This window comes from Gekko japonicus, unplaced genomic scaffold (genome assembly GCF_001447785.1).
Source record: "Gekko japonicus isolate JY-2015 unplaced genomic scaffold, Gekko_japonicus_V1.1 scaffold1687, whole genome shotgun sequence".
NCBI classification, from domain to species: Eukaryota; Metazoa; Chordata; class Lepidosauria; order Squamata; family Gekkonidae; genus Gekko; species Gekko japonicus.
This window is the reverse complement of record NW_015170936.1, coordinates 331,403-353,470: the sequence shown is the minus strand read 5'-3', so window position 1 is coordinate 353,470 and position 22,068 is coordinate 331,403. Positions and strand designations below refer to the sequence as shown.

General features: G+C 45.6%; 1 protein-coding gene across 1 annotated transcript in view; it reads right to left on the bottom strand.

Moving 5' to 3' along the window:
* MTMR2 (myotubularin related protein 2) overlaps positions 1-22,068 on the bottom strand; it is a 74,282-nt gene that overhangs the window by 31,521 nt on the left and 20,693 nt on the right. Inside the window, exons 3-5 of the mRNA XM_015418852.1 lie at positions 4,788-4,863; positions 2,275-2,369; positions 806-916 (exon numbers count right to left, since the gene is read on the bottom strand). Of these exons, the coding sequence (XP_015274338.1) occupies positions 806-916; positions 2,275-2,369; positions 4,788-4,863 (282 nt within the window). The remainder of the gene's footprint in view (positions 1-805; positions 917-2,274; positions 2,370-4,787; positions 4,864-22,068) is intronic.

Genomic DNA, 22,068 nt, shown 5'->3' with positions numbered 1-22,068 from the left:
TCTTTCCCTCGGGACTTCTGTCCCGGACCAAAAGAGCAATTTACTGCAGAGATGCTCCAGAGCCCCTGCAGATCATAGGGATGTATGCTATGTATTTATTTATTACATTTATACCCAACCTGGCCCCCCAAAAATGGGCGCAGGGCGGCTCACAACATAAAATCAACAAACAATGCGAACAATACAAACAATTAAATAGCAATAGCAGACGAAACCGAAATCCATGCCTTATAAAATAATTACCCTAAGAAATGCCCAAGTAATATACAGGACAGCAGGGCTCTGGAGAAAGGTCGCGAACAACGTCGTGGACAGGACATGCTTATGGCGACAGGTTGAGCCAGACGTGGTGGAAAGTGCTGCCAGGTCACAGCTGACTTATGGTGACCAGGTAGGGTTTTCAAGGCGAGAGACGTTCAGAGGTGGTTTGCCATTTCCGGCCTGTGTGTTGCAACCCTGGACTTCCTTGGTGGTCTCCCATCCAAATACTAACCAGGGCCCAACCCTGCTTAGCTTCTGAGATCTGATTAGATTGGGCTATCCTAGGCTATCCAGGACAGATGCTATTTGCAGAAGTGCTGTTTGAGACTCAGATTCTGCTAATGCAATATATGTCATTGGGAAAACCTTGGCATTCTAGATGTGGAAATCCATGCCTCTGGATCTAGTTAGCGCTGGCTTGAGGCCTCCTGCAGCAGTCTTCTGGCTGAATACATTACAAAAATTTGATTTCATTTAACTTTGGAACTTAATAAATCGTCACTGTGGGCGATGAGACCACCCTCAGTCCATCAGACCAGATTACCTTGCACACGATCTCAAGCCCATAAGAATTCTCGCCGCGGCTAGAAGCACCTCCAATTTTCTCCACGCGGTTGATCACTCCGAGAGGGGCGTCGAGAACAAAAGGAGGATCCTGAGGAAAGTTGCAGTGCATTAACACAATATTTAAAGCATTCTGAAGCAAGGTAACACTGTTACACAGAGCTGGGACTTGCCCAGGGCACAAAGTCTAGACATAAAATAGACTGACAATAAGCTTATGAACATATGAACACATGTCCAAGTCAGACCATTGGTCCATCCAACCCTTTATGGTCCACTTTGGCTAGCAGCAGCTCTCTAAAGCGGTGGACCCCAACCTTTTTGAGTCTGTGGTACCTCTCAAATTATGAGGAGTGGTGAACGTCATACCAAAATGGCTGCCACACGAGTCAGAGCCTAACCTAAAATGTAGGGTTGACAGCCTGCAGGTCCCAGCAGGGGTTCCCCCACTTTTGGGGGCTTCAATCTGCCAGCTGGCTGGTGTGGGAAACCCCACCCCTAAACAGGGATGTGACAGGTGATGTCACTGCGCTGGGGACATCACACGGCGACACACTGGTTTTGGGGAAAACTCTATGGTTCTGAAGGCAAAAATCCATAGAGTTTTGCCAAAAAACCCAGAGTGTCATGTGCAACATCACACAGAAGTGACGTCATCGCGCTGGGGACATTGCACAGGATGCCCCCCCCCAATCTCCCTGCCGCCACAGCGAGGGGACCTGGCAACTCTACTAAAATGGCTGCCACAAGAATCAAAGCCAAACCTAAAATGGCTACCACAGAAGTCAAAGCCACACACAATACGTACCTCCCTCCTTGCTTCGCCAATCACAGGGCAACCATGTGGTACACATGAAGCTGCCTTACTTGGAGCCTGGTCACTGGTATTATTTGTACCAGTCCTGATCCTCTAGTAGTTGCAGCTGCTATTGCAGCTGTGGAAGAAGCTCTGCCTTACAGTGGCCACACCCACTTTCCTAAAAGCTCAGCAGGTGCCAGAGGAAGTACGGGCAGGTGCCATGGTGCCCATGGGTGTCATGTCTAAGTAAGGTTGCCAAACTCCAGGTGGTGGCTGGAGATCTTCCACTATTACAACTGATCTCTGGGCGGCAGAGATCAATTCCTGGGGAGAAAATGGCTGCTTTGGAAATGGACTCTATGGCATTATACCCCATTGAAGTCCCTCCCCTCTCCAAACCCCGCCCTCCTCAGGCTCCATCCCCCAAAATCTCCATGTATTTCCCAACTAGGAGCTGGCAAACATATGTCTAATGTCTTGGGCAAAGGGCCTTTCTCTGAGTCCTACCACTCAAGATCCTTAAATAAAGAGAGCCAAGGTTTGAGCATCGGACCTTCTACACGCAAAGCAAACACTTGAGCTATGCTCCTCCACTTGAACGTCAAACAGTAGGAAAGAACTTATGTAAGAATAAGCTTATTAAACCTTACCCTTTCCATGCTTTTAAAATATAGTCTGTAATTTGTAACTGTCAAGGTTCCTCTAATAGCTCCAGTAAAGGGGCAGATATGAGTAACATCTTTTGCTAGGAGAAAAAAAATACATAAATATAAATATTTCCATTGCCACAATGGGTTTCGAAATCCTTTTAATATCCCTATGGAGAGAAAGGGGGGGGGATTCAGCTGTGGATTTAAGCTGAATTCTCTCTCGGAATCCTTGAGAACAGGGTGTAGTCATACGAACGTTAACCAAAGGAGGAGGATGGGAGATATTAAACTTTACAAAATGGGGGGGAGGGGGAATGTCCATGGGGTGGTGGTGGTAGGCAATGAACTTATGAATTCATTTTCAGTGTTGTGACTGACGGACGGTCCTGACAGTTATCCCGTCAACTCCCTCAGACATTCTAGCCAACGTTTTGGCTTTCTGTTGTTCATCAAAACCTGAAGATATTTAACAAACAACCACATGAGCAGACATGGGATGCCGAAGGTTTTATATAACTATTTCTTAGCCAATGATTATTCCGGAACACAGAAGGAATTCTGTTTAGTCAACCATAGAAACACTGAAGAAGGATTGGGTGTCGGGTCTAGATTTTCGACTGAGATATTCCCTCCCCCCAAGAAATTACCTCACTGCCCTTTTTTTTTTTTTGGTTTGTTTTAAGAGGAACTGGAACACAGTGAGCCAACAGGCCTGCAAATCTATCACGTATTTAATGATCATGTTTACAAGACTTAATATTGGATGTTCTCCCAGGGCTCACAAATCAATCTTCCAGATACAACTGGAATTTTTTATTGAGGATTTACCAGCAAACCGCAGTCATGCTTCATACCATGTTTGTTTCCTACCTGTAAGAACAGTCATGCTAGTTCAGACCAGTGGTCTATCTAGCCCAGAATTTCCAACATTAGCCTGCCAAATGCCCTCTCTGAGGCATACAACCGAACATGGAGACCAAAATCGCCCCCAGTTGTTGTTTCCCAGCAGTGGTAACTGGTGAGTCGCTGCCTCGGAACATGGATCTTCCTTTCAGTTATCATGGCTAGTAGCCATTGCTGGACATATCCGCTATGATTTTGCCTCAAATCCCATTAAAACCTTCTAAAATACTATCCCTCACCACATCCCATGGCAGAGAATTCTACCCACTTGCCTGAGAGAATGACTCCACCTTTAGGGAAGATGGGCTGGCAGATTTTTTGATACTGTTGAGGATGGTCAATATAAACTGATTAATTTATTGTTTATACTTTATCCTCCACCATGTGGCAGTTGACAGTTGGATTTCCTTCCTCAGTCACTGAAATATGTTGAGCCTGGCTCATTCTCTCAGGCAAGTGGGTAGAATTCTGTGCCATGGGGTGTGGTGAGGGACATTATTTTAGAGGGTTTTAATGGGATTTTAGACAAAATCATGGAGGGTGTGTCCAATAATGTCTACTAGCCATGATGACTGAAAGGAAGATCCATGTTCCAGCCGATGACATGCCTCTAGGACTAGGACAGAGAAGGATCTTGCCTTGTGGATGCTATTACCTGTGGCTCAGATGTAGCTCAGCATTCACTTATGTTTGAAAATTCAGCTAACTCTGACTTTACAGTAATAATCACACAACACACATAACAGAAGAACTCAGTCAGTAGGCTTCTGAATAAGAAGGAAAGTTGAGTGTGTCAAGGCATAAGGTGGCCGGGCAAGGTCATTGGGAACAGCTAGAGCAATTGGCTTTGAATGCAGAAATGGGTGATTATTTGGGAAGGAGGGAATTCAACAGCTTGCAGGCAAGGAAACCAACACTCTTTGTGACATCAGTGGACTTTGGTTGGCACTCCACAGAACCACCCGACAGCTAGAGAGGGGCATCATTTTTGGAGATCCTGGCCTGCATCGTGCTACTCCACTGAGCCAAAGTTTGTAGTTCTCCTCCAGCCTAAGAAGCCAGCCTTCTTCTAATTTAAGTCATTCTCAGAGCCATTTAAGTTGGAAGTCAGCTGGGGGAAACATCCCTTATTGAACCATCACTGCAGGATCACATTGCGAACACCTTCAGCGCCAGCTGTTCCTCCTCAATCCAGTTGCTCATTGATCTGTTTCCAAACCTGGCCTTCTTTTGAATGTTAAGTAGATTTGAAAACCCTTTGGTCATGACATGAAGCACTTCTGTTTACTTGTGCAGTATCTGTCAACATGGGGATGCCAAGAGGTCACCTGATACTGTGGCCCAGTGGCTTCCTGTTTGCAGCCATGTGGGCCACTGCAAAAGCATCTGTGACACATGCCAAAGGCCAACACAAAAGGCTGCTACTCACATACAATGTACCCAACTGATGCAGGAATGGACGACCCAACTTCAGTGGCAAATATATACCTTGCGGAAGGGAACAGTGGGGCTTGGGGGAGTGGTCCAGGATCCTTGCCCTTTATAAAGGGTCACCAGCCAGTGCAAATCTACTCAGTCAGCCAACTACAGAAAGAAAGAGCTGTACCTACCCATGTCCTTAATGGTTTCTCCTGGTAGCAAAGGGGGCTCCTCCATTTCAGCCAATTTATTAGATTCTCTGAGGACCTAAGACAGAAGTACCCGTAACAAAAGCGTTAGTGTGGATTGTTCATAGCTTGGCTATGTGAAGCCCACCCCTGATCAATTAGGAGCAGATTTTTATAAAATGTTTGTGTATGTGTGTAAAGTATGGTCAGGTCACAGCCAATCTATCGTGACCCCCATAGGGTTTTCAAGGCAAGAGACCAACAGAGGTTGTTTGCCATTCCTGCCTCCGTGTAGCATCTCTGGACTTCCTTGGTGGTCTCCCATCCAAGTACAGCCAGGGCTGACCCTACTTAGCTTTTGAGATCTGATGAGATCAGGTCAGGGTGCTAAATGTTTGGCGGTGGAAAGCGCCGTCAAGTCACCGTAGACAGATGGTGACCCCATAGGGTTTTCAAGGCAAGAGACGTTCAGAGGTGGCTTGCCATTGCCTGCCTCTGCATAGGGACCCTGGACTTCAATGGAGGTCTTCCCATCCAAATACTAACCAGGGCTGACCCTGCTCAGCTTCCAAGGTCTGACAAGATCGGGCTAGCCTGGGCTGTCCAGGTCAAGGGCACAAGAAGCTTAGCTGTTTTTAAATACAAACTCTTTATCTTAAAAAATAGGTGGTTAGGCCTTGTCTGAGATGAGGTCTCTGCTGTCTCACCACTTTGAAGAAGAAAAAGAGATTGGATTTATACCCCGCCCTTCACTCAGAGTCTCAGAGCGGCTTACAAACTCCTCTCCCTCCCCCTCCCCATAATAGACACCCTGTGAGGTAGGTGGGGCTGAGAGAGCTCTTTCAAGAACTGCTCTGACAGAACTATGACTTGCCCAAGGTCATCCAGCATCTGCAACTGGAGGAGTGGCAGATCAAACCCGGTTCTCCCAGATTAGAGTCTGTGCATTTAATCACTACATCAAACCGGAGATGGGGCCTACAATGTGACACACATGCATTATCTAAAAAACAAAGACGGTCTGCATTTTTCTTCAGAATCAGTACTTTTAGAAAGCTTAGAAATCCATTACAAAGTAGAATCCTGTTAAGACTGAATAAATATGATGGATTCCTACTACACCACAGCAGTCGCTCTAGTCTGTTCAGGAAGATTGCTATTACCACTTTTATGAAAGGTCAGCATTCTTATCTTTTCACAATCACGTCTGGCTCAGAAACATTACAGGCCGTTTCTCTTGCCTGTCATTTCCTCTCAACCTCTTTAATGACCATTTTATTTTCTCTATCCCGTGGGTTGCATCCAGTGTCCACTTTCTGCCAGTGAATAAGGGGAGGTGATTTTCGTTCCCTCATCCCACATCAGGTGCAGCACGGTTCCCGCCCCACAACCCCCTAGAGGCACCATTTTAGCAGGAACAGTGAGCTGTAGTAGGGAAGCTGCATTCTTTGAATGAAGATCTGCTTTTGGTCGGTTGGATAGAACCCATTATGCACCTGTCTCTCAACTGTGGGCATCCAAATTTAGTGATCTTCAGTCTATGAAATTTCTGTCAGAATAACTGTTTGGCTTTTAGGGAACATAAGACTTGTCCAGGCTTTTGCTGCAATTGGCCTACATGCTGCAATTGGCCTATCTGTGATAAAGACAGATGTCGCAAATGTCAGCTATCACGAAAAAAAGTACAGCCCCCCCCCCCACCAATTAATGGCAATCTTGTTTTTGTGATTGTCAACATGCACTGGCATTTCCCCCTAGGTTTTTGGATCTTCAGACACCAACAGGGACAATCCCCGATAAATTTCCCAAGTGTTGACATTCGACAAACTTTGGACCGCTTTTGCATCATCATAAGTACATTCACAACAATGCGTGTCATATATGAAGTAATTACTCTCCTGTAACTAGGCCCACTAGGGTTGCCAATCTCCCTGTGGTGGCTGGAGATCTCCTGGGATTACAACTAATCTCCAGGCGAAAGAGTTCAGGTCCCCCAGAGAAAATCGCCGCTTTGGAAGGTGGACTCTATGGTATTATACCCTACTGAAGTCCCTCCCCTTCCCAAACCCCGCCTTCCTCAGGTGCCGACCCCAAAATCTCCAGGCATTTCCCAAGCCAGAGCTGGCAACTCTAAGGCCCATACATATATCTTAAGTTATCTCAAACAAAGGCATGCTTTGGTATCAGTATGGAAACTGGCAGAAGGATCTTTGCTTATTGTTAATAAACAATTGGGTACATTATGCAGAAACTAACAAAGAAATAAACCCGATGGGCTCACACTGTCCAGCATTTGTACATGGGAATTCTGTATCGCACTGGCGAGAGGGTGGCCAAAGACATTTTGTTGCTTCAGGTGGAAAATCCAAATAATGCCCCTTTGCTCTCTCTGTGTGTGTGTGTGTGTGTGTGTGTTTTAACCATAACAATATAACTAAATAGTTGACCGAGGGACTCAAAATCTGACACTTGAGTCAGCTGCTTCACTCTGTCACAGTACAGACACAGAAGCAACTTTGGTATAGCATGGGAGGCTAAATGAATTCCATATGTAGACTGCTGTTTGTGAGAAATCTTCCCACATACAGATAGCCTGGGGAAGAAAGGCCAAGAGAGCTGACTGAGCAGGATCAAAACAGGGTGAGAGCAAAGGCTTTGGATCCAAATGGCACACTTGCATTTTTCATGCATAAACCGCTGTGATTGGCACATGTCTTGGATCCTCCAGGAAGAATTTCTCTGTGTCTGCCCTAGTAGATTTGTTTTTAAGTAAAAAAAAAGGTAAATGAAACAATAAACAAAAACTCCCACTGCCAATAACTTTGCTTTATTAGAGAAAAAGGACTCCCCCACCCTTGGATTAAATAACCAGATGGGCTAAATAATTCAAGTTGGAAAGACCTGAGCCGGCAAGGTCACTAATCCCACAGAAACACCACACATCTTAATCTTTCCGCTTTTATGAGTCAAAACTGGGAACAAAGCAGGAACACCATATAAGCAGATGGACTGTTTACGAGGATGAAGGGTATCGAAGCGCCAGAGGAGTTGCACGCGGTATAGGATGAGCCTAGCCAATCAGATCGTCTCACAACATTCCATTCTGCTTAAAAAGCTGGACACAAAAGACAATCTATGCGGCATGCATGGAAATAATAAAAGCTGGAAAGGTAACGAGCTTTCTGCCACTGTTGCTCTTCATGGGAAAACTCTGGATTAACATGAACAAATAAAAATGCCTTGGGCAATCAAATGATGAGAACGTCTTTAAAAAGGTACACGTTTTCATGATCGTCATTTAGGTATGAATGCTGTGGCTTGGTGCTAGAGCTTCTGTTTGGCAGGCAGAAGGTCCCAGGTTCAATCCCTGGTATGTCCAGTCAAAAGATCTGGCAGTAGGGGACAAGGAAGACCTCTGCCTGAGACCTTGGAGAGCCGCTGCCCATCTGAGTAGACAATACTGACTTTGATGGACCAAGGGTCTGATTCAGTATAAGGCAGTTATGTGTTCATCAAGCTGCCTTATACTGGGTCATTCCATTGGGCCGATCAATTGGCTTGCCAACCTCCAGGTGGCACCTGGAGATCTCCTGCTACTACAACTGATCTCTAGATGACCAAGATCAGTTCCTCTGGAGAAAATGGCTGCCTTGGAGGGTGGACTCTATGGCATTGTACCTTGCTGAGACCCCTCCCCAGCTGCGTCCTTCCCAGGCTCCACCCCCCAAATCTCCAGGCATTTTCCAGCCCAGAGCTGGCAACCCTACCTATCAAGGTCAGTATTGTCTACTCAGACTGGCAGTGGCTCTCCGGGTCTCGGGCAGAGCTCTTTCCTATCACCTACTACCTGATCTTTTTGGCTGGAGATGCCAGGGATTGAACCCGGGACCTTCTGTATGCCAAGCAGACGCTCTACCACTAAGGCACACTCTCTTGCCATGGGAACAAGCACTACTTACCTGCCCATATCTTCCCGAACCAATTAGGCAAGCACCCCATTTTAAATAAAGATGCAAACAGTCAAGCGAGATTCAATTCCAGCAGCGCCAAAGAGTCCAAAAAGATTTCCAGGCTATGCGCTTTCGACAGCTAAAGCTCCCTTCGTCAGATACCCCCCAAAATCTTGTTGGTCTTGAGGGTGCTACTAGGCTTGAATCTAGATGTTCTACTGCAGACCAAAAGTTACCCTTTTAAAGTTACCCCTTAAAGCAGTGAAGTCAGTAAATGGTACAAAGAACAAACAGCAGATCCTCATAAGTACTGGAGTGTCCGTGTTATGCCAAACTCAACACCTCTTCCCCAGACCCAGACAGGGTTCTTTTCTCCCCTCTAGGCCAGTTTCCAGAATTGGGGAGAGAGGCAAAAATCAGGATTCTTTTTCTAGCACAGCATAATTCTTTTACTGCGCATGCCTAAACCATGCCTTCAACATAGGCACGCTTAGGCTATTAGATGGCTCAGGTCAGACCCATTCCATTTCAAATCCTGCTTCATGCCAGATGTAAGGGTGAATGTGTCTTGTTCTTCTATACCTGTTCCCTCACAGGCTCTACTGAGCCAAAGCCAGGTGGCACAGAGGTGGTAGACCAGAAAGACACGGTCATGTGCTTGCAGTAATTATGGCAACTGTAGTCTTACCCATTGTCCCTTGACCTGTCCAGGAACCAGACTTAGGGTTGCCTGCCCTCCACTGGCAATCCATGGGAGCTTTTTGTGGGTAGAGTCTGGGGAGGGGGAGTGTCTTGAGTACTGTGACATCAGTTCCAGTTGAGCAACAAGAAGTGATGTCACTGCACCTGCAATGCTCTAGGAATTCCTAGAACCTGGAATTCCTCCAAACTCTATGATAATACTGTAAAGATTTGGAAAATTCCTTGAGTGTTGTGAACACAGTGGCATCACTTCCGGTAGCTCAACTGCAACGGCATTTGCACCCACGTTCCCACCCATTTCCCCCTTCTTGTTGCTCCACAGAGCAATGGCAGGAAGTTGCATGTAATCTGGCAGCCCTAACCACAATCTTTAAAATTGAATTATGGCAAATTTACGTCTCCCCACAAGATGACTTATGGGGATGGCATAAGATGGCAAACTGATAAAGACCAAATCCTACTTATATTGCTTTTTGTTCATATCAATTGATGCTCATTTTTACTGTTCTTGTTCATTTTATTTTTATGGTGGTTATCACACATTTTAACTCCCAGACCACCTTAAGAGCTTTGGCTGCAATGGAGTACAAAACTGAATGGATAAAAATGCATACAAAGCAAACAGGTTTAACTATAACTAAGGAGAGGTCTGGACATCTTTGGCCACACCCATATGGTGAGTGTTCTCTGTTATCACTGCCACTACAAATATAGAGTCATTTGCATGGGAAAAGGGGTCCACAACCAGGAGTCTTGTGTGTGCTTTCCTTTATCAGCCACCATTTTCTCCTCCATTGTTGCCCATCCATAACAAAAAGAGAGACACTTAAAAAATTAAGCAGTCGATACAACCCAAATTCCTGCCTCATACCGTGCAGTTCTAAGGCAAAACAAGTAGGATCTCTTTTTCCAGGCTGGGAAATATCATTGTGGTGGAAGTGGCAAGCAGAGACGGATAGACTGCAAGTACTTTCATGTACTTTCATGGTAGAGGGGAGGTGACAGACAGGCAGCATGCAGGGGAATAAGGCCTGTAAAGAACAGAGTAGTCGGAAGGGCAGATTTCCATCAACTAATTCCAATGGAATCAATCCCCAAATATCATAGAATCATAGATTTTGAAGGGTCCTCCAGGGACATCTAGTCCAACCCCCTGCACAATGCAGGGAATTCACAAATACCTCCCCCCCACCACACACCCCCAGTGATCCCCCTGTTCCATGCTCAGAAGATGACAAAAAACCTCCAGGACCCCTGGCCAAACTGGCCTGGAGAAAAATGGCTTCCTGACCCCAAAGTGGTGATCGGCATTTCCCTGAGTGTGTGAGAAAGGGCCACGAGAACTAAGTGCACTGATGCAACCCTTCCTGCCCTCCTTCTCATGATTTGCCTAAGTTCACAGAATCAGCATTGCTGTCAGATGGCTATCTAGCCTCTGCTTCAAAACCTTCAGACAAGCCTCGAGATCTGTCTGTGAGATTTCTCAAACCAAAATGACTTCCTCCAAACAGAAAAGAAAAACCTCTCAAAACCCTGACCCCCTAAGCAGCTTCAGTGTCAATAAAAATAGTTAGATTAGAGTCCAGTAGTACCTTAGAGACCAATAAGAGTTTCAGGGTGCAAGCTTTTGAGTGTCAGACATAAACAGAAATTGAGATCTTGGAGACCTTTTATTCCAGTCAGAAGGTGGGAGAGATGTTGTAAAGGATGCTTTGTAAAGGATGCAGAGGTACCATGCATATTGCAATCAGCTTGATTAGAGCAAAGGGGGCTTGGGGGCAGAAAATTAGGTAACAATAATTTCAGTGTCCAACACAGGGAAGGGCTTGGATCCTCACACAGCTTTTGATTTATATCACTATTTCTCCTACCCCACTGCCTTCATGTAAGGTGGGAAAGCTTTTCTGTGACCCCTTCAACTGTTTTTACCAGATTGTCCAATGGCACCTTTAAAGACCAACAAAGTTTAATTCTGGGTAGAAGCTTTTGTGTGTATTTACACTTCTTCAGATACTAGAGACTGTGAAAAGGTGGCTAGTATATGCTGCTACTATCTGGACAGATGAAATGAAGAAGAAGGAGAGATTGGATTTATACCCTGCCCTTCACTCGGAGTCTCAGAGTGGCTTACAATCTCCTTCCCTTCCCCAGAACAGACACCCTGTGAGGGAGGTGGGGCTGAGAGAGCTCTTTTGAGAACTGCTCTTGAGAGAACAGCTCTGAGAGAGCTGTGACTGAATCAAGGTCACCCAGCCAGCTGCATGTGAAGGAGTGGGGGAATCAAACCCGGTTCTCCCAGATTAGAGTCCGCCACTCTTAACCACTACACCAAACTGGCTCTTTGCAATAAACTAAATGCTGCAATAAACTAAATCTGGTTTTAAACTGTGAAGCCTTTTTTTAAAAAATGCAGCTTGTTATGCTAGACACAATTTCAGGCCCCCATTTCACCTACAGGCAATTCTTCCTTCACATGCAAAGACCTGAACGCATAAGAAAAAACAGCACAGGAGTGATACTTCCTCTTCTATCACTCCTTTTGACATATTTAAAACAGTATCCAGACCAGCCTTTTTATGCCCTCCCCATCTTGGTACAGATCTTCCCATTTGTATGTGCTTCTGTAATTGCATGATTGGTTATAACATCTACTGACTTCAAAGATAATCCTGATATCCACCCACCCCCACAGACCTGACACCCAGTAAATTCAATGCAGTGCTTTGCAAAGCCAGACTTCAACAGGGGAGCTATGGGGGGGGGGGGGGGGGTGAAAGAAGATGTCCAGATAGCTTTGAGTTCTGGAGTTGCAAAGTTGTGGGGTTTTTTTCCCCTTCTACTAAACTAAATTAGCAATGTGTCTCTTTACATGGGTGCAGAGTCACTTACTTTCTATGATTTCTCCTTAAGGAAGAAGAAGAGATTGGATTTATACCCCTCCCTTCACTACCCAAAGGAGTCTCAGAGCGGCTTACAATCTCCTTTCCCTTCCCCTCCCCACAACAGACACCCTCTGTCAGGTAGGTGGGGCTGAGAGTGCCCTCTTGAGAACTGCCCTTGAGAGAACAGCTCAGAAAGAACTTATGACTGACCCAAGGTCACACCCGCAGCTGCATGTGGAAAAGGGGGGAATCAAACCCAGTTCTCCCAGATTAGAGTCTGTGCTTTTAATCGCTATACAAAACTGGCTCTCTGGAAACAAAAAGGCTTAATATTGTACAACTTCATTTTCATTATGCCAAATTATGACATGTGGGTTTTGGTATCAAGCGATGAATTTTCACTCAGGAACACAAAGCAAAGGTCCCCGATGAGAGATAACCACAGTTATCTCCCATGATTCAATGATGTTAACAAGAACTAAAAAACCCAATATTCTGGGGTTTGTTTGTTTTTTTAAACCCCACACACAAACCACACCGATATTTGGCCAAACACATTATCTAAATAGTTCTGTTCCAGCATTTTTCAAGTCTTATCTAAAGTTCAGTCCTGATTGCTTTTCTTTAGACTCACCATGAAGGGGGGGGAAGGAAAAGAAAAACATCTTACCCTTTGCAAAAGAGGATCACATATAGTTCACTACTGGAAGAAATACCGGAGCCGGTTAGGAAATAATGGATCACCTCTGAAGAGGACATACCAGGGCCACTGACTTATTCCCTTCAGCCTTCTGCTCCTCAGGGATGACAGTCATAAATACTTTCCGAAACGCATCCTCGCTGTAGGCTTAATGCCTATGCAAACACCCAGGGACCTTGAATACTATTCAGATCACCTTCTTTTTTGGCTGTCTTCTGAAATGTGAACACACTTGGGGGGGCGGGTTGCCTTCCCTTTCCTCTTTGCCTCAGAGACAGAAGATTGACCGAGTCTGGCTTCCCTTGATCTAATTTGCACTAAATCAATACCTTGTAACCTGGGCTTTGGCAGGTCTGTGACAAGAGAGCTATAAATAGAGGGCGGGGAAGGACGAAATTAAGAGAATCCTGCTCAAATAAGCAAAATTTCCTTCACGTCCTATAAGGGACCCCCCCCCCCAAAAAAGAGGCCCCTACAAAAACAAAGCAGTTATGAATTGTGCCATTTTTAGAAATGAAAGCATTAGAACGGGAGTCGTCTCTGTCACCAGGCACTGGCTAGCAAAGGAATTACTGCACGACCTTCAAGGTTTTCAGGGACGCTTCACACATTATAGGAAAGACAGTATGTGTGTGTGTGTGTGTGTTTTGCCTTTTCTGTAGTGCTTATAGAATATGTTTATGTTTGACAACACGGAAGGGGCAAATGAGGGGGCAAATTTTGATGTCTTGCTCAGCACGGAGGGGGTGGGGAGTCACAGGATTTTGCTTTCATAGGCTATTTAGGTCACACCTGAACGATGTGATGGGGGACCCCAATGGGAATTGCTGGGAAGAAGACATACGTTGGGTCTCAGCTGCACAGTCCCTGAGACCCAGTACTGCCCAATATGTGGGCAGCCAGGTTACATGAGGTAGTCAGAAATAAGAGTTCTTCCAGAGCTTGGGAGATACTCAGCAAGTCTGGCAGGGGATCCAGACCTAGCTGTGAAGACAGACATGAAGACCAAGTACATATAATGGCGTCAGCCATTCCCCCCCCCCCAAAGTCACCCGCATTCACATACAGTTTCTTTGGGTGGCTCCCATTCCAGAAACGCACTTGGTTCGGAGAAAAGTGCCTGAGGCGACCAAGAGCTGAAAGATGAATTGGAGCCCCCCAACTTTACACATGAAAAGTGTTGACACATGGACAACAGCCTCTCACCTCATCTGCTACCAGAGCCTTTAACTGGAGATGCTTGGGATTGAACCTGGGACCTTCTGCATGCCAAGCAGACGCTCAGCCACAGCCTCCCCCCTTCCTAAGTCTATCAATGGCTACTAGCCATGATGAATGAGGGGAACCTCCACGTTCAGAGGCACTAAACCTCTGAATCCCAGAGCCAGGAGGCAACATCAGGGGAAGGCCTCAGCCTGTATGCCCTGCTGTTGGCCCTCCAGAGGAACTGGTTAGTCACTGTGTGAGACAGGATTTATTTTATTTATTTATTTATACATTCGACTTATATACCGCTCTGACCCCGAAGGGTCTCTGAGCAGTTTACAGGCAAGTTTCAAATACAATTCATTCCCTATCTAAGGCCACATAGTACAGGGGTGGGGCTGCCTACCGGCACCCAGGTGACAGGGCTTGTTGTTCTCCGGCACCGGCTTCTTCCTCCAGGCAGTCTTCGGGGTCGGCGTCCCGAAGGATCCTGGACTAGATAGACCACAGGTCTGATCCAGCAGGTCTCTTCTTACATTCTCCCCATAACCATTACAAATCCGGCTTGCTACCTGAGTCCCTGCTTATTGATGATGCTTGACACCAATGACTCAAAGTGGTTGAAAAGACAGATAGACACACAGTGGTGTGGGCCATTTTAAACACATTAGATCGGTCTTAAGCATGCATGCTTCCACGTAAACACAGTTTAGATCAAACTCTGAGGTTTGCTTGCAGAATTGCGATCCAGAACTTTTATTAGTTTGTTAAAATACATATACCCTTCCTTTCAGTTAATAACAGCAAAGTAGCTAATACAATCCATTAGGAGACAAAATACAAACTAAAAATTGCGTTTAAAAAGATGTTACCAGCCGTGTTCCCTCTAAACTGAGTCACTGTGAGCTAGCTCAGTTTCAAAACGGGTTTCGCATTGTTTCTTTTAACTCACAGTTGTTGTCCTTCTTCAAAGAGGTCGGCTGACGAAGAATTTATGCCGGTAATCCGGCTCGATCGGCCACTATAGAGTTGCTTGGCACTTGCCTTCTTCGTGGGAGGAGGTCAAAGCCCAATTCAGCTTCTTCCGAAGCTGGATTACGCCAACCTCACACTCCCTCTAGGGCGCTGCTGCCTGCTTGTCCCCCCCCCTCGCTGGGGAGTGAATCTGAATTCTTACTTACAAGACTCCACAGCTTAGAGGGAGCATTGGTTCCCAGAGTTGAAAAACAATGGTTTCAAAAAAAGATAACTGCAGTAGCAATTCATATCACTATCACAGCCCAAAAAGCAATTTTTGTCTGTGGGACCACGGAGGCTTTTGGTGACCCTGATATCACCAGATTCTTTCCCCATAAGTATCAGGGTTTGGGACCTGCTAATTAGGTTTGCTGACCTTCAGGGGGGAGCTGGAATCCTCCCAGGATTACGACTGGTCACCAAACTGCAGAGATCAGTTTCCCGGGAGAAAACTGCGGTGTCAGAGTTTGGACTCCATGACATCACATCCCCGATGCACTTCCTTCCCTCACAAACCCTGCCCATCTTAAGCTCTGCCCCTAAATCTCTGAGAAATTCCCAACCCAGAACTGGTAAGCCAACTGCCAATCCTCATTAAACTTCCCAGCCTGGTCATTGCAAAGGGATTATTTTACTCATTACAGACAACTAGGCTGGACTTACTCTGAGACTACAGATTGCTGCGACCACTTTGAGTGTTATAGGAGAACGGTAGGATGGTTAGGAGAATGGTAGGATAGGAGAAGACTCTTGAGAGTCCCTTGGACTGCTAGGAGATCGAATCAGTCAATCCTAAAATAAATCAACCCTGACTGTTCCCTGGAAGGCCAGATACTGAAGCTGAAGCTCAAATACTTTGGCCACCAAATGAGAAGGGAGCACTCAGTGGAGAAGACCCTGATGCTGGGAAAGATTGAAGGTCAAAGAAGAAGGGGACAGCAAAGGATGAGATAGTTAGACAGTGTTACCCATGCAGTGAACATGAAATTGAGCAAACTCTGGAGCACGACAGAAGACAGGAGGGCCTGGCGTGATGTGGTCATGGGGTCGCGAAGAGTCAGACTTGACTGTGTGACTGAACAACAACAACAACAAGGATGGTTATTATTTATAAATATATCCATCGATCCTTGGGAAGGAGGGGGAAGTCCCTGCACAGACTATATTCTTTAGGGGAACCTGTCACGAACTGTACAAGCAGAGGTCATTTCGTGGTGGATCGCGGGGGATCGCAGTTCCCCTGGGTGAGGTATGGGGGGCGGGGCACATGACGAAGCCCCGCCCCCTGTTTCCGGCCGCCCCGCTTCCGGCCCTCATTCAGCCAGGAGGAGGCAGGAGAAGAGGGAGGGTAAGTTGCTTCCTCCCTGCCTCTCCCCACCCCTGCCTGCTTGGGGCCAGGGAGGGCCTTCGCGGGGCTTCCTTGCACTCCCGCGGGCCTTGCAGGTCGGGGTGTGTGGCCTTATGACACACTTCCGGTGATGTCAGGGTGTGCGGCCTTATGACACACTTCCGGTGATGTCAGGGGGTGTGGCATATGCTAATGAGTTATGCTAATGAGTTCCCTTCCTACGAAACGACCCCTGTGTACAAGCAAGCCTTTGAAATGTAGGGGCAGTTGAAATGGAGAAAGAATCAGGCAGGAAGCCAAGAGAGAAAAGGTTGTGAGAACGGAAGCCTTCAATTACGCTCACATTAAACGGGTCATGATACAGAGAAAAACTTTCCAGATATGACACATGATTAGAAGAGCTGGTCACTGAGCCAACAAGAAACAACATAAACTTTGATTTAGTACTAAAGGTGGCCAGGGTCTGGAAACCTTGATTAAGCCACCGGCCCATGTAATCCAACAGCCTGTTTCCCACAACGGCCAACTTCTATAAAGACTACATGCAGTAGTAGCCCAGGTTCCAAGGCCTCTCCAGTTGCTACCCTTCACCAGGATTTTGTGTTCAGAGGTATAATGACTCTGAACATGAAGGCTACTTTATTATTTAATTTATAGTCTATCTTTCTTGCTGAGACTCAAGCCTGATAAGAAAAAACCCAAGGCTGATAGACCTCTCCTCCATGAATAAGTCTAACTAGGGTTGCCAACCTCCCAGCGGGTATAGGAACAAATAAATATACACTGCAAAAACCTTTTAGCAAACTAATGTGTTCTATTTATGGTCATCTCCAGCGGGGGCAGAACTTGGAGCAGTGGTGGGAGAAACATTTTCCTTAATTGACATTGCATGCACCATGATGTCACTTCCGAGGATAACCTGAAAGTGATGTTGGATAGCTTTATAAATCGCTGGAAACGCTTTGGTTGTACCATAGAGTCTCTGGTGATTCTTAGAGCAACCTGATGTCATTTCTGGGATTTTCCAGGAAGTTACACCATGGTGCACACAGACCAGCATAACTCCCCCATGTCCCTGCCCCCAACCCACTGGCCAGTTGCCAGGTTCAGTCAAATTCTTTTCAAAGCCATCTAAACTTGTAGCCGTCACTCCATCTTAGGGCAGCTATGCTTTGGGAGAAGCATTACCTTTTCTGACTTGCCTCAGACATATTGCCATTATCTTCATTGGGGTACCTTGAAGTCCTAGTAGTCTGGAAGGAGGAAAAAAATTCTCTCTATTCAATTCATCTCCACCATGAATTTTTTTTTTTTAATTTAGCTGGAATATTTTTTAAAATGACCTTTTTGTCATTCGCCAGATGTTCAAGGTAAGGTAATTTTATGAATGTCTATCATGACCCACCCGAGTCACCTTTATTCTAAACTAACCCCCCCAGTAACTAATTGTAAAATAGCATTAGAACCGTATACATTAATATTTAATTCATGGAGGGAGCCAGTTTCTATGACAACTAACAAAACTCTCCTAGAAAACCTATGTGCAGCTGCTAAGAACAAAAGAGAAGCCAATGTTGGATCAGGCCAATGGCCCACCCAGTCCAACACTCTTGTCACACAGTGGCCAAAAATACCAGGTGCCATCAGGAGGTCCACCAATCTGGCCAGGACACTAGAAGCCCTCTAACTGTTGCCCCCCCAAGCACCAAGAATACAAAGCATAACTTGCCCCAGATCGAGAGTTCCTATCTCTACCTTGTGGCTAATAGCCACTGATGGACCTTTGCTTCATATGTTTATCCAATTCCCTCTTGAAGTTGTCCATGCTTGTAGCCGCCACCACCTCCCGTGGTAGTGAATTCCATGTGTTAATGACTCTTTGGGTGAAGAAGTACTTCCTTTTATCCGTTCTAACCCGACTGGTGAGCAATTTCATTGAGTGCCCACAACTAACTATAGCAAAATCATGGAAGAGTACTAAACCATTATTACTGACTGGATATCTAAGATGCGTGAACTTTGTACACTAGATAAAATATCAGAATCCTTGGTACATAGAAATAACGAGGAATAGCAGTCTTTTCGATATGGTTCTCCTTTTTGGAATATCTTTCGTCAAAAGGAGAATTTTCATCAAGCCTTGATATAATTATTGTAATATAAAGGTTTTTGTTTCTGTTATTTATCAAGTTCACTTGTTATTGTTATCTGTAGTCTAAAAATACATTGTATATCATATTCTTTATTTTTACTGCAAAACACTGTATTTTGTTTATTAACTATAATAAAAAAACTAGACCCCTTCCCCCAAAGTTTTTAGGTCTTCCTCATAGGGAAAATGTTCTAACCCCCTGCAACATTTTGGTTGCCATTTCTTTACCTTTCCCACATCGGCAAAAGTTTTCTAGAATATAAGTGCTTCTGAACAACTTGGGACCCACAACACTGTCAAATTTGACTAAAATGCGACTGGAAAATTGTATGAACAGCCCGGCACAGTCACATTTAACTTCATGTGAATTTCTGAAAAGAATCAAAGGGATTCTTTAAAAGGAAGTTGAAGGGGAAATTTGGGAGACTCAAATCTCTTCAAGAAGCCTTGAGGTTTAAAAAAAACTATAAAAGAGGCTCAGATAAAAATCAGACTAGAAAGGGCACAAACTAATCTAAGGCAGGAAGTCATAAAAGGCAAAAAGACTTCTGTTAAAAAGTGGAAGTCTTTCCTCAGTGAGAAGAAATTAAAATCCTTACCGAGGTTTGGAGGGCAGCCAATACAACCAATTTTTAAGAAGGGAGCTGACAACTTATGTTAGCCTGACTTCTGTCCCAGGTTAAATAGTAAAAAGCGATACCGGAGCTAGAGTCCTTAAGTACATATGGAGCAAGCCTGACTTAGATCCATCTAGCAAAGCTTCTTGCAAGGGAATGTCCTGCCATATCAAACGTTTAGATTTCTTCCAGTGTCCCAGCAAGACGCTGCTTCATTAAATCCAAGTCCAGTAGCATTTTAGAGACCAATTCGATTTTCAGGGTACGAGCTCTAAGAGAGACAAACTCCCTTCATCAGATACAAGTACGAATGGAGATCCCCAAGGCTGAAATTCTTGTTGGTTTCTAAAGCGCTACTGGACTTCAGTCTTGCTGTTCTACCGCAGACAAACATGGTTGCCCACCTGAAACTGCTTTACTAAATGTATGGCATGACCTGGCAACTAGTGGGAGATGCGGGGAAGTGGGTACTTACTGTGCAGGAAAGGCAATCTTTGTCACTGCATGGTGATATCACTTCCAGTGTGACCTGGAAGTGCCAGGATTGCACCAGTGTGACACTCTTGCACTCGCCCCAAAACTCTATTTTGGGCAGGGGCAGTGCAATGCCAGTGCTTCCAGGTCGTGCTGGAAGTGACACCATCATGTAGCGATGAAGATTGCCAGCCAGTTGACCAGATGAGCATTGGCAGGCATCATCAACAATTACCAGGAGTTTGCCCACCATTAGCAGGCACCTGGTAAGCCTAACGAAAGGTGCTCTGGTAAAGACAATGTACGCTTGGTGAGGTTATCTGGGTTCCTTTCCTTGCCCCTACAGCCAGCAGAATTATACAAAATAACCATGCAAATCTGCTTGTTTCGTATGAATCTTACAAGATTCAGATCTCAGGGTGGAGAGGCTAGAGCAGAATTCAGGCTATGTGGTTCAGGATTCCACCGGAGGCCCCCCAAATGCTTTATGACATTTTAAAAACACAGTTAACTTTTTACCCCACCCACATTCCCCACGCCCGATGATCTACTGTTGCTCATGGACTCCCAACGTTGGTCTCCTGCACCATTTTTGTAACCAGTTAAGGAAAGACCAATGCCATTATCCCCTCAACCCGAAAACATCTTCTCCAAGTCAGAGAGCCCAAGTGCTTCTCAGCTTAAGGTTAAATTCCACTAGAGGGTTCAGAACGTCAACTGGTTGAATGGCGCACCCGCTGGTCCCTTCCTCCCAGAATGACAGGCCTTTTACAGTGCAGTTCTACACAGAGTTACACCCTTCTAAGCCTACTGATTCCAATGGGCTCAGACCGGGATTAATGTTTACGAGTACAATGGCCTAGAACACATTTTGTTATTGTACAAAAAAGGAATTTATAGCAGTATTCAAAAAGACCCCCCCCCCTATGAATATGGCAATTCTAGGAATGCTTTCTTGGGAATTCACTAGGAATGCTAGTGAATTTTTAAAAGCATCGGGCCCCGAGTGTTGAGAGACATATGTTAAACATAACCATAGCCGTAAACATTTTCCAAGCTGGGCAGATGATCCAAGATCTTCTCCAAACCCCAAAATGCCTCTGATTTATATGACGACATGGGTGGAACAAGAAACGCATGTTCCTTTAATATGACTTTACAGTACATGCTATGGGCACGCACACTCTCACAGCTACTATCCAGCTTCATTAAAAAACCCTGTATTGTTCAACCAGTTCTCCAATTCAGAATAGCCATAATTCAGAATGTATTTCAGCACCCACGTAAGATCTGCATGAACTTTTCCCTACACAGAGAGCGATTAAAATGTGGAATTCGCGGCCAGAGGATGTCATGATGGCCACAGGAATAAACGGCTTTGAAAGGGGATTTGATAGATTCATGGAGGATAAGTCTATCAAAGGCTACTAGCCATGGTGACTAAGGGGAACCTCCATGTTCAGAGGCACTAAACCTCTGAATCCCAGAGGAAGAGGAGAAAGAGTAGTAGTAGTAGATTGGATTTATACCCCACCCTTCATTCGGAGTCTCAGAGTGGCTTACAATCTCCTTTCCCTTCCCCTCGCCACTACAGACACCCCACCCCACTCGCAAAAAGACCCTTTAAAGGGTCTTTTTATGAGCAGAGCCTGCGCCTGCGACCTCTACCTCCCTCCCTCCTGCTGGATTTAACGGGCCCGTCCAGCTGGTCGGCGGACCACGTGGTCCCCACCAACCAGCTGAGGCCCATTAAATTGGGCAAGGGGGGAGGGAGAGGGGTGGCCAAGCAAGTGGTCACTCTTGGGGGGTAGGGCTTGTAGGTGAGGCTTGGGGGCATCCCCGCCCACCCCTGGAATGCCCCCCAAATCCCCCTGCCAGAGCGAGGAGGGGACCCCTGGCAACCCTATTGCTCTACCTTCAGAGGTGAGGGGTGTGGGCACTGAAGACCTCTTCTGCTGTGACACCTTGACTTTTAATTCTCACAGTGAAAATTTTTAAATCTCACATACTTCGGTTATCCCCCATCACACACAGACTTTTGGACTACCCAAAATTTAGTTTATTTGCTACTCTACTCTATTCAGTGCTTCTTAAAGGGCTTCCTTTCAAAGAGCTATTTCCTTCAAGTTGCTATTTTATGGTCTGTTTTATTGATGGGATGCTTGATTATTGACTGGAAGGTGCCTCAGGAACCTTTGGAGGGCAATTCTGGGGTACAGACACCCCCAATAAAGTC